We start from the raw sequence: 12,077 nt of genomic DNA, 5'->3' as shown, positions 1-12,077 counted from the left end.
CTTCAGCCACCAATGATTTTTCACTAAAGACACATCGCGTAACATGACTGGTTCTTGATGTGACGACGTTTTTTTTATAAGCTACTCCCATCCGGTCACTACTGAGCCAGTACCTTGCTATCTCTTCCGGATATCGCAATACATTTTAATCCGATCTCTTCAATACTTTTTTCGCATTTCATTGGTACCGCATTTATTTTCAAACATTATTGAAGATATTTATAAAATGGCAGCTGGGGGAGGATTCAGGTTAAAAGCTTATTCTGCTTCGCGTTGATGATGCTGGGTGTTCATGTTGTGCTGGGCTGAAGGGAACATGAACAGATGCTAATGAATTAGAGACCACATTACACATTTGTGAAATACCTGAACAAGATAAATCTGAACATAGTCAGTAGCCTATATGCGACAATGCACAGGCGTTTGTGGTGACAGTCCAATTCAAGCCAACAAAAGCCATTTCCTTCTCTGACTATGCAAGAGCTATATCTGTAAACAATTGACCTAGCTGTAGCCTACAAATAGGAGGTATGGAATCATATTCAGATCATTTTTATGCATGTTTCTGATCAAACGTATATATAGTCCTGCCTTAATGTCACTGAAAACAGCAGCATGATTTTGCAGGAGGCATGTCAAACTCTCAAACCTAGGTATTAAATCCAGAATTAGCCTATATCATTATTATACATGATTTTGTTCATATCTGAACATTCTCAGTTAAAATGCTTATTTAGTGATAAATATGGCCCTGATGTCCCAGTCTAGGATGCTGCAGGGTCCACATGTCCTGGGTCATGACAAGCCTCTGATCAGACTATCATTCACCTCCTGTGTTGTGGGCACCGTCAGTCTGCCACTGCTTGGCTTAATTACCTGCATCTTCATCTCCTCCGTGTTCCATTTCCAGGACTCCACCGACACACATTGCAAGGTAATCAATCCTGTCCCTGTTATTAAAAATGTAGCATGCATGCAAATAAATGGTCTGACTGTCTTTTTTTTTGGGGGGTTTAGGTTACCAATTATCTGCCCTCCATTAGTGCCTCCATAAGCCTGAGCCCAGAGTGCCATATCTGGCGCTTCTGCATTGGCCTGCACTCTGCTCCCAGGTTCCTGGTGGCCGTGGCCTATTTTAACTTCTATAAGGGCCGCTTCTCCACAAGGTTCCTGGAGTGGCTGCTCAGCTGCCTCAACTTCTTGTGTGCCATCACTGAGAACTTTGGCCTCTTGCTGCTCACCTACGTGTCATCCAATGAGACATACCGTGAGTGACTTTTGACAATTAGTCAGCTGGGAATAAATCTGCATAAGGCCTGCCCTACAGCATAATATGCTGCTCATTTACATGGATTAATATGCTGCATGATATAAAATTATGTTTTTGATAAATGACAGAATTTGGTTTGCCTATTTCTTGCAGTTATAACTAAGGCCCTGAGTTTTTCCAGATACATGACCTGACCAGGAAAAACTATGGACCCTAGTTATAAACCATATAACCTGTATCAGTGAGTGTTATGACTAATACAGTTGTACATGTATGCTTTTAGCTTTCATGTCCTTCTTTGTCCCATAGTTGTCCATAAAGAAGGTTTTGTCCTGTTCATTGCCAGTTCTGTTATCCACATGGTGTTAACCTGTCGGCTGTGGCTGGTTATAAAGAAGTACTCACTGATTCCTGAGGTAAGGCATCGTTCCTTCCCTTCAGCCCTGTACTTGATCAGGAAATGTTGAAATTGCATGAAAGACAGAAATGTAAAGGGAAGTTAGTTGTTCGGTCAACTGAATGAAGAAGTGAACTAACTATTTTGGTGGTATGATGCAGTTTCCTGGTGAAGCAGGCAGTATAGTATAGTTCCTGTTAGTAGAGGGGCTTTTGTTTTTCGTGCTTCTACTTCTAAAAATTCACCTTTCCAGAAACAAGACTTTCACTGTTGCTGCTTGCTATAGACCTCCCTCTGCCCCAGCTGGGCCCTCGATAGCATATGTGAATTGATTGCCCCCCATTTATCTTCTGAGCTCATGCTACTAGGTGACCTAAACTGGGACATGCTTAACACCCCAGCCATCCTACAATCTAAGCTTGATGCCCTCAATCTCACACAAATGATCAATGAACCTACCAGGTACAACCCCAAAGCCGTAAACAAGGGCACCCTCATAGATGTCATCCTAACCAACTTGCCCTCTAAATACACCTCTGCTGTTTTCAACCAAGATCTCAGCGATCACTGCCTCATTGCCTGCATCCGTAATGGGTCTGCGACCAAACGACCACCCCTCATCACTGACAAACGCTCCCTAAAACACTTCTGCGAGCAGGCCTTTCTAATCGACCTGGCCGGGGTATCCTGGAATGACATTGACCTCATCCCGTCAGTAGATGATGCCTGGCTATTCTTTAAAAGTGCCTTCCTCACCATCTTAAATAAGCATGCCCCACTCAAAAAATGTAGAACTAGGAATAGATATAGTCCTTGGTTCACTCCAGACCTGTCTGCCCTTGACCTGCACAAAAACATCCTGTGGCGTTCTGCATTAGTATCGAATAGCCCCCGTGATATGCAACTTTTCAGGGAAGTTAGGAACAAATATACACAGGCAGTTAGAAAAGCTAAGGCTTTTGCATCCTGTAGTACTAACTCAAAAAGGTTCTGGGACACTGTAAAGTCCATGGAGAATAAGAGCACCTCCTCCCAGCTGCCCACTGCTCTGAGGCTAGGAAACATTGTTACCACCGATAAATCCACTATAATTGAGAATTTCAATAAGCATTTCTCTACGGCTGGTCATGCTTTCCACCTGGCTACCCCTACCCCGGTCAACTGCCTGGCACCCTCCACAGCAACCCGCCAAAGCCCCCACCATTTCTCCTTCACCCAAATCCAGATAGCTGATGTGAAAGAGCTGCAAAATCTGGACCCATACCAATCAGCCGGGCTAGACAATCTGGACCCTCTCTTTCTAAAATTATCTGCCGAAATTGTTGCAACCCCTATTACTAGCCTGTTCAACCTTTCTTTCGTATCGTCTGAAATTCCCAAAGATTGGAAAGCTTCCGCGGTCATCCCCCTCTTCAAAGGGGGTGACACTCTAGACCCAAACTGCTACAGACCTATATCTATCCTACCCTGTCTTTCTAAGGTCTTCGAAAGCCAAGTTAACAAACAGATTACCGACCATTTCGAATCCCACCATACCTTCTCCGCTATGCAATCTGGTTTCAGAGCTGGTCATGGGTGTACCTCAGCCACGCTCAAGGTCCTAAACGACATCATAACCACCATCGATAAGAGACATTACTGTGCAGCCGTATTCATTGACCTGGCGAAGGATTTCGACTCTGTCAATAACCACATTCTTATTGGCAGACTCGACAGCCTTGGTTTCTCAAATGATTGCCTCGCCTGGTTTACCAACTACTTCTCTGATAGAGTTCAGTGTGTCAAATTGGAGGGCCTGTTGTCCGGACCTCTGGCAGTCTCTATGGGTGTGCCACAGGGTTCAATTCTCGGGCCGACTCTCTTCTCTGTATACATCAATGATGTTGCTCTTGCTGCTGGTGATTCTCTGATCCACCTCTACGCGGACGACAACATTCTGTATACTTCTGGCCCTTCTTTGGACACTGTGTTAACTACCCTCCAGACGAGCTTCAATGCCATACAACTCTCCTTCCGTGGCCTCCAACTGCTCTTAAACGCAAGTAAAACTAAATGCATGCTATTCAATCGATCACTGCCCGCACCTGCTCGCCCGTCCAGCATCACTACTCTGGACGGCTCTGACTTAGAATACGTGGACAACTACAAATACCTGGGTGTCTGGTTAGACTGTAAACTCTCCTTCCAGACTCACATTAAGCATCTCCAATCCAAAATTAAATCTAGAATCGGCTTCCTATATCTCAACAAAGCATCTTTCACTCATGCTGCCAAACATACCCTCGTAAAACTGACCATCCTACCAATCCTCGACTTCGGTGATGTCATCTATAAAATAGCCTCCAACACTCCACTCAACAAACTGGATGCAGTCTATCACAGTGCCATCCGTTTTGTCACCAAAGCCCCATACACTACCCACCATTGCGACCTGTACGCTCTCGTTGGTTGGCCCTCCCTTCATACTCATCGCCAAACCCACTGGCTACAGGTTATCTACAAGTCTCTGCTAGGTAAAGCCCCGCCTTATCTCAGCTCACTGGTCGCCATAGCAGCACCCACTCGTAGCACGCGCTCCAGCAGGTATATCTCACTGGTCACCCCCAAAGCCAATTCCTCCTTTGGTCGTCTTTCCTTCCAGTTCTCTGCTGCCAATGACTGGAACGAACAGCAAAAATCTCTGAAGCTGGACACTTATATCTCCCTTACTAGCTTTAAGCACCAGCTGTCAGAGCAGCTCACAGATCACTGCACCTGTACATAGCCCATCTGTAAACAGCCCATCTATCTACCTACCTCATCCCCATACTGTATTTATTTATTTATCTTGCTCCTTTGCACCCCAGTATCTCTACTTGCACATTCATCTTCTGCACATCTACCATTCCAGTGTTTAATTGCTATATTGTTATTACTTCGCCACCATGGCCTATTTATTGCCTTAACTTACCTCATTTGCACTCACTGTATATAGACTTTTTGTTTTCTTTTGTTCTACTGTATTATTGACTGTATGTTTTGTTTATTCCATGTGTAACTCTGTGTTGTTGTATGTGTCGAATTGCTATGCTTTATCTTGGCCAGGTCGCAGTTGCAAATGAGAACTTGTTCTCAACTAGCCTACCTGGTTAAATAAAGCTGAAATAAAAAAATATTGGTTACTTTGTCTGCAATGTCGACAATAGAGCCCTCTAGAGTAGAAGTCAACTACTGCAGCCTGATGAAATGGCATTGTCAAGTGCAGTTCAAAACTGTGGAGAGATTCTCAAATGGTTTTACTTGACTCTTCGCATCCTCTTCTCCATCCTCTCCTTGCCACCTTTCGAAAACGGTCAAAGATAATCGAGGAGAGTAGTGAAGGAGAGGAAACATGGAAACAAATGCATTTGTATGAAATTAAACTCTTCTTCTCCACTAGCACGTCATTTACAAATGACCTTTACAAGGGTGGAATCCTAAAATAAATGCCTAAAGTAGAACAAATTATTTTAGCTAGTTGTGTGAGACATTTTATAGATAAAAGGGTAATTCGTGTATAAAAATGTTTTCTCCTTTGAGAATACAACGGCTGATTCAAAGGGGGTGCGGCAGATTTGAAAACACTTTGCACTACACATGAGTATCTTCGACTGTAGGAGGCAATTGAGGAGAGAAGCAAAGTTCTCTGTTCACATATTATTGAGTTGACACACTCGACCGCTTATCGGTTTCCGGGTCACGGAGGAGAGGAGGACGGAGGAGTATAAGAGAAGACAGAATCTCCCTGTGTCCTTTCCTTTCACTCACACTGATGCATACTGCCTGGTGACTGAGCCTTTAGTGCTCCAGTCTATTGTATTTACCCATGTCAATCGTTCTAGCTAAATCTTATTTATATAGTCTCTCATTTTAAGTTCTTACTATATGGTTGAGGGACTTGAAGCACTGTTATTCTGTGTTAGGACTCCAGGAGAAATACCAGCATTTTGATCCCAACCAGATCGGTGGTAAAGGGTGTTTCTGTGTTAGGACTCCAGGAGAAATACCAGCATTTTGATCCCAACCAGATCGGTGGTAAAGGGTGTTTCTGTGTTAGGACTCCAGGAGAAATACCAGCATTTTGATCCCAACCAGATCGGTGGTATAGGGTGGGTCTGTTCAGTCAGACTTGGAAGAAGCCTCTGGCTGTGTTTACACTGTCAGTACCCGGGCCTCTGTTCTGGAGGAACAGCTGTTTCCTGACCCAGTCTGGGGCTGTGACCAACACACTCCTCCACACAACTCATTGGGAGTGTAGGCTGTCATGTGCACCACACATGCACACACGCAGAGATTGTAGCAAGCACAAACACATTAACCGTGCTCGAACTTGGCTTGCACACGTCCACATAATGTATTCATTGCATATACTTGCCTAGCCTGAGTACCAGTATCTTACATTCCACTCCTTGCCACTCCTTGTCATTGTCAAAGAGACTGGCTTTCTGCCATCTTCAAATATGAACATTCTCGAGAACAGAGGAGCTGATCCTTGTTGATAAGCCTCACAGCTATCCACCAATCGCAACGATTATCCAAATATTGGAACTCGTGTATCACATTATTTTCTCCACGGAACATGTTGGTAGTTCTTTTTTGTCCGGACAAAACAAGTCTGTCAAAAGTTGCTAGCTCACGTCTAAATTCTCAAACTAAATACATTCTGTAGCTACTTCAATTACAAACACAAAACCTCTTTGCTTTGATATTAAGCTTCAAAATACAAAAACTTGCCGAGCTAACAGCAAAATGTTTGTTTTTGATTCTAATTATATATTTTTTGAGGATCCACGTGTTGTCATGGAACATATTAATGTTATTTCCAACAACAATGAGCAACTCCGTAAATCCAGCTACATTGCCGAAAGGCCAGCCTCTTGGTCGTCACTAGTTACCACAGCCACAAAGTCATAAACCCCGCCTATTTCTACAATTACCTTCTTAAATCAGATTTTGAACCTAATCTTTTTCCTAACCCTAACCTTAAATTAAGACCAAAAAGCAAATTTTTTTATGCATTTTTATGATGTAGCCAATTTTGACTTTTTGGCTGTGGTAACTAGTGGAAACCCAGTCTGATTTGGCAATGATGTGGAGTGTCAAGGAGTGGAATGTTAGCTAAAAATACTGGTTCCTGTAAGGGCTGCTGGACATCGTTTGGAGATGACATGCTACATACAGCGGTGGAGGCTCCTCAGAGGAGGAAGGGGAGGACCATACTCAGTGAATTTCATAAAAATAAAAATAGTGAAACATTAAAAAAGTTATCCTTTTAAGATAAAACTATACTAAATATATTCACGTCACCAAATAATTGATTTAAACACACTGCTTTGCAATGAAGATCTACAGTGGACTCAGCAGCACTCTGTAGGGTAGCACCATGGTGTAGCCAGAGGACAGCTAGCTTCTGTCCTCCTCTGGGTACATAGACTTCAATACAAAACTTAAGAGGCTCATGGTTTTCACCTCCTTCCATAGACTTACACAGTAATTATGACTACTTCCGGAGGACGTCCTCCTACCTATCAGAGCTCTTGCAGGATGAACTGACATGTTGTCCACCCAATCAAAAGAACAGAGAATGAATCTAGTACTAAAAGCTACAGCTAGCTAGCACTGCAGTTCATAACATGTGGTGAGTAGTTGACTCAAAGAGAGAGAAAGACAATAGTTGAACAGTTTTGAACAAATTAATTTCTTCCAAAATGAAGGAGAAGCGAGAGAGAGAGAGAGATTTGGTTGTATTTTGTTTTTCTTTCAATTAGCTAGTAATGCAGTTAGCTAGTTTAGCCTACTCAAACACCCGGCAAAAACATAAATTAATGCTATGTTAGCTAGCTGGCTATGGCTATCCAACACTGGAACTCTTCCAAGTCAAGGTAAGCTTTTGGTTTTATTAATTTATTGCCACCGGGGCCCGACTGTGTAACTGCTAAACTGCTTTCGGACTGTACACTGTACTGCATGATTCTAGTGGGTTTACTAACGAGTTAGTTCTAGTATCTATGATGACTAAGACTTGACAATGATCTAGGCTTTGTGTAACATTAGTGGGCATGATATGAAGGTTTGGCTTTTTCACCTGGTCACAGACATCTGATGTGTTGTGCACTGAAGTCCCCAAGCGAAAGGAAAAGGTGAGAGGAGGAGAGCGCGTAGATAGTTACAAGAAGGAATTATGTATAGAATGAGCAAAGTGATCATGCGGTTTGTATGTGGCTGTGTGAAATTGAACTGTATTTGCGTGTGATCAGGGGTGTATTCATTCCGCCGATTCTGTTGGAAGCAAACGTAACAAAACGGGATAAAAATACCAGAGTGTACAATGCGGTATTGAATGTGTCACTGTCTATCACCTTGATTACTCTAATTACTCTATACCTGTGCACCTACATGTACTAGCCTAAACCTATCAATGTTACATTGAGCTGGGTGAATGGAATATGAATGACAATCGTCCAATAAGCTGTATCAGAAATAAGGCCATACTCATAATGTTTTTATTTTTTTATTAATCGTCTTCCCTGATCATGAACAGCACCGACCGCCACTGACATGCAGTAGTATTAGGCTGCCACTCTGTCATACCATTTTTATGGGAAATTGCTGTTGGATAATGGTTTGATATGGGGCTTGTAATCGTGTGTCATGATAATCTATTGTGGGCATTTAAGGGTGGGACCAGTAAATAGAAAAAATGCTTTTGCTTGAGACACATGCTGCCAGTGATCTGCAGTATAAATAGTATTTGTGGAAGGATGTGGCTGAAACTGTTTTTACACCAGCTGCAATGTGTTACTGATGTTGCATCTCAAGAGTTTCTCAGAGGGGGCTTGATTAAGACTGCTCATTGTGTTCCTCAACCTAGATAAATGAAATGTTTTTAATTGTTCAAGTTATAAAGTAGGCCATTGCAATCGCATAGTACAAATACACAGTAGTTAAGTACACAACATAATGTTTTAGTATTGCAATCTTTCTCTATCAAATCGCTCTTTCTTTTTTCACACACAGGACGTGAAATCTTTCCACTGGAAAATCCGCTGCTTGATCCTCAACATCGCTTTCTGCTGCTTGGCTGCTTACTTTTACTGGAAACACAACATGTACTGTGAACAAGGGAGTAAGTATATTGTAGCATCATTATGTTAATTAAATGTCATGAGCAGTCATTCTGAAAAGTACTTTTTCTCTCATGGCTAACTACCATGAAGTTTGAAAAGACAGGCTGAGTGGGCGGGGAGATTATATTCATGAGTTCGCATTGACTGACAGCTCTTTGAAACACCTATGTTAATCAACTTGGATGCAGTGAGCAGTGTTGCAGTAACATCATCTAAAGGAAATTTGGTGATACACAAAGTAACTTCTTGTTAACAATCTATAGTTTTGGCAAGTCGGTTAGGACATCTACTTTGTGCATGACACAAGTAATTTTTCCAACAACTGTTTACAGACAGATTATTTCACTTATAATTCACTGTATCACAATTCCAGTGGGTCAGAAGTTTACATACGCTAAGTTGACTGTGCCTTTAAACAGCTTGGAAAATTGCAGAAAATGATGTCATGGCTTTAGAAGCTTCTGATAGGCTAATTAACATAATTTGAGTCAATTGGAGGTGAACCTGTGGATGTATTTCAAGGCCAAACTTCAAACCCAGTGCCTCTTTGCTTGACATCATGAGAAAATCAAAAGAAATCAGCCAAGACCTCAGAAAAAAATGTAGACCTCAGAAAAAATTTAGACCTCCACAAGTCTGGTTCATTCTTGGGAGCAATTTCCAAACGCCTGAAGGTACCATGTTCATCTGTACAAACAATAGTACGCAAGTATAAACACCATATGACCACGCAGCCATCATACCGCTCAGGAAGGAGACACATTCTGTCTCCTAGAGATGAATGTGCTTTGGTGCGAAAAGTGTGAATCAATCCCAGAACAACAGCAAAGGACCTTGTGAAGATGCTAGAGGAAACAGGTACAAAAGTATCTATATCCACAGTAAAACGAGTCCTATATCGACATAACCTGAAAGGCCACTCAGCAAGGAAGATGCCACTGCTCCAAACCTCCATAAAAAAGCCAGATTACGGTTTGAACTGCACATGGGGACAAATATCGTACTTTTTGGAGAAATGTCCTCTGGTCTGATGAAACAAAAATAGAACTGTTTGGCCATAATGACCATCGTTATGTTTGGAGGAAAAAGGGGGACACTTGCAAGCCGAAGAACACCATCCCAACCGAGAATCACAGGGGTGGCAGCATCATGTTGTAGGGGTGCTTTTCTGCAGGAGGATCGACTGGTGCACTTCGCAAAATAGATGGCGTCATTAGGCAGGAAAATTACGTGGATATATTGAAGCAACATCTCAAGACATCAGTCAGGAAGTTAAAGCTTGGTCGCAAATGGGTCCTCTAAATGGACAATGACCCCAAGCATACTTCCAAAGTTGTGGCAAAATGGCTTAAGGACAACGAAGTCAAGGTATTAGAGTGGCCATCACAAAGCCCTGACCTCAATCCTATAGAACATTTGTGGGCAGAACTGTAAAAGCGTGTGCGAGCAAGGAGGCCAACAAACCTGACTCAGTTACACCAGCTCTGTCAGGAGGAATGGGCCAAAATTCACCCAACTTATTTTGGGAAGCTTGTAGAAGGCTACCTGAAACGTTTGACCCAAGTTAAACAATTTAAAGGGTGTGCAAAGCTGTCATTAAGGCAAAGGGTGACTATTTGAAGAATCTCAAATATATAATTTGTTTGGATTTGTTTAACACTTTTTTGCTTACTACAATGATTCCAAATGTGTTTTTTCATAGTTTTGATGTCTTCACTGTTATTCTACAATGTAGAAAATTTTTTAATTAAGAAAAACCCTTGAATGAGTAGGTGTTCTAAAACTTTTGACCGGTAGTATATATATATGTATGTATATGTGTATGTGTATATATACACCATTTGGCAGGGATCTTGGGATGCAGATCACAGCAGCAATGACCGATGTGTTGACCTGACAACTGCGTCTTGAAGTTGAATTTTGAACGACCCATTCCCGCCTTTTGTTCCATGCTGGCTGAACACCTATCTAGCCAGTAACTAGCTGACACAGATGAAAGGGGAAACATAGACGTATCGTTGCCATACATGAATAGGGTCAAGTTTTAATTAGATTTGCTGACACCCTACAGTCAAATTTTGGCATCAGTAGAGTAGCTATCTAGCTATATAAACCGCGCCTCTCTGCAAACACAAACACGCCTTCTCCGATGTTGGTTACAAGGCGGTACTTATTTAAATAAGGTAAGAGTATATCGTGTTTAAAATTGGTGTATTAAAATGAAAGTTAAGGTGATGTCACCTTGTCCCCTTAATAATGAATCCTAGTGTTTGACATGGGGGAGGGGACCAGTAACTTTATGATCAAACTGTATCAATGTAGAAGCAACAGTCATTTTTCATACTTTGGTCATCATACTTTCATCTGGTTTCCTTCAGATAACAGAAATTTTCATGAAAAACATTATTTTGATTGTTCATAACCTTTAAGCATTATATGATACAAAAGTATATTTTAATTTTACATTGTTTGTTAAAGTGTTCATAAAAGTCTCCTCCACAGGCTACACCTTTTTCGCCCTGTTTGAGTATTGTGTGGTGTTCTCCAACATGGCCTTCCACCTAACAGCCTTCTGGGACTTTAAGAGCAGAGAGATGGTGGTCATCTCACCAGAGGAGGGTAAAGACTTCTGACTGGGAAACAGAGGGTCAGGTGACAGGTGTTCAACCACTCAGAACACACCTAGCGGAGATGATGCTGTTGCAGAGGAGGAGGTGCAGGAAGAGAGCGCCTTCTTCCATATATTTACATGATGGCAGATGTCATGACTGTAAATAATCACTTTATTTATCTGGACTGTTCAACCTGAAAGTCAATCCTACTGTACCAACATTTTGATAATGTTGATATTAATATACTGTATGATAAATGACAGACTTAGAGTCCTCTATGATTTGGGACAGTGGGGCATCTGAGACTTGATCACCTTGACTTAAGAGTATGTCCTTCTTTAGTCATGCTCACGTGTCTATGACTTGATCACCTTGACTTAAGAGTATGTCCTTCTTTAGTCATGCTCACGTGTCTATGACTTGATCACCTTGACTTAAGAGTATGTCCTTCTTTAGTCATGCTCACGTGTCTATGACTTATAACTTGTGAAATTCGGGAAATGCTGACCGTTGCCAATGATGTGATCTGAAGAGAGTGTCTTCAGCTCTTTGTAGAAAGTATTTTTAAATGCATCACGAACTGTGGACAAATCCAAATATGATTTTGTATATTGTCAAGTAGAGAGAGACATCTTAAAGGTATTAATAGTCTA

General features: G+C 41.8%; 1 protein-coding gene across 2 annotated transcripts; it reads left to right on the top strand.

Annotated features, from left to right (window-relative positions):
- The first annotated feature begins 92 nt into the window (after positions 1-92).
- Positions 93-11,681, top strand: LOC106613189 (post-GPI attachment to proteins factor 2). Of its 2 annotated transcripts, none has more exons than XM_014215202.2 (6): positions 93-528; positions 769-934; positions 1,018-1,267; positions 1,580-1,686; positions 8,703-8,811; positions 11,315-11,681. In XM_014215202.2, the coding sequence occupies exons 2-6, from the start codon at positions 770-772 to the stop codon at positions 11,443-11,445; spliced, it is 762 nt and encodes a 253-aa protein (XP_014070677.1). In that variant the 5' UTR covers positions 93-528; position 769; the 3' UTR covers positions 11,446-11,681. The 2 variants fall into 2 exon arrangements, with proteins under 2 accessions (XP_014070677.1, XP_014070676.1); XM_014215201.2 differs by having other exon boundaries at positions 764-934.
- The last annotated feature ends 396 nt before the right edge of the window (positions 11,682-12,077 follow it).

This window comes from Salmo salar, chromosome ssa09 (genome assembly GCF_905237065.1).
Source record: "Salmo salar chromosome ssa09, Ssal_v3.1, whole genome shotgun sequence".
NCBI lineage: Eukaryota > Metazoa > Chordata > Actinopteri > Salmoniformes > Salmonidae > Salmo > Salmo salar.
This window is presented reverse-complemented; position numbering and strand designations above follow the sequence as displayed.

Coding starts and splice junctions, on each gene's coding strand:
- LOC106613189 (XM_014215202.2), top strand. CDS start 770: ATGCTGCAGGGTCCACATGTCCTGGGTCATGACAAGCCTCTGATCAGA. Junction 1,268..1,579: donor GTCATCCAATGAGACATACC/GTGAGTGACTTT, acceptor TTTGTCCCATAG/TTGTCCATAAAGAAGGTTTT. Junction 8,812..11,314: donor CATGTACTGTGAACAAGGGA/GTAAGTATATTG, acceptor TCTCCTCCACAG/GCTACACCTTTTTCGCCCTG.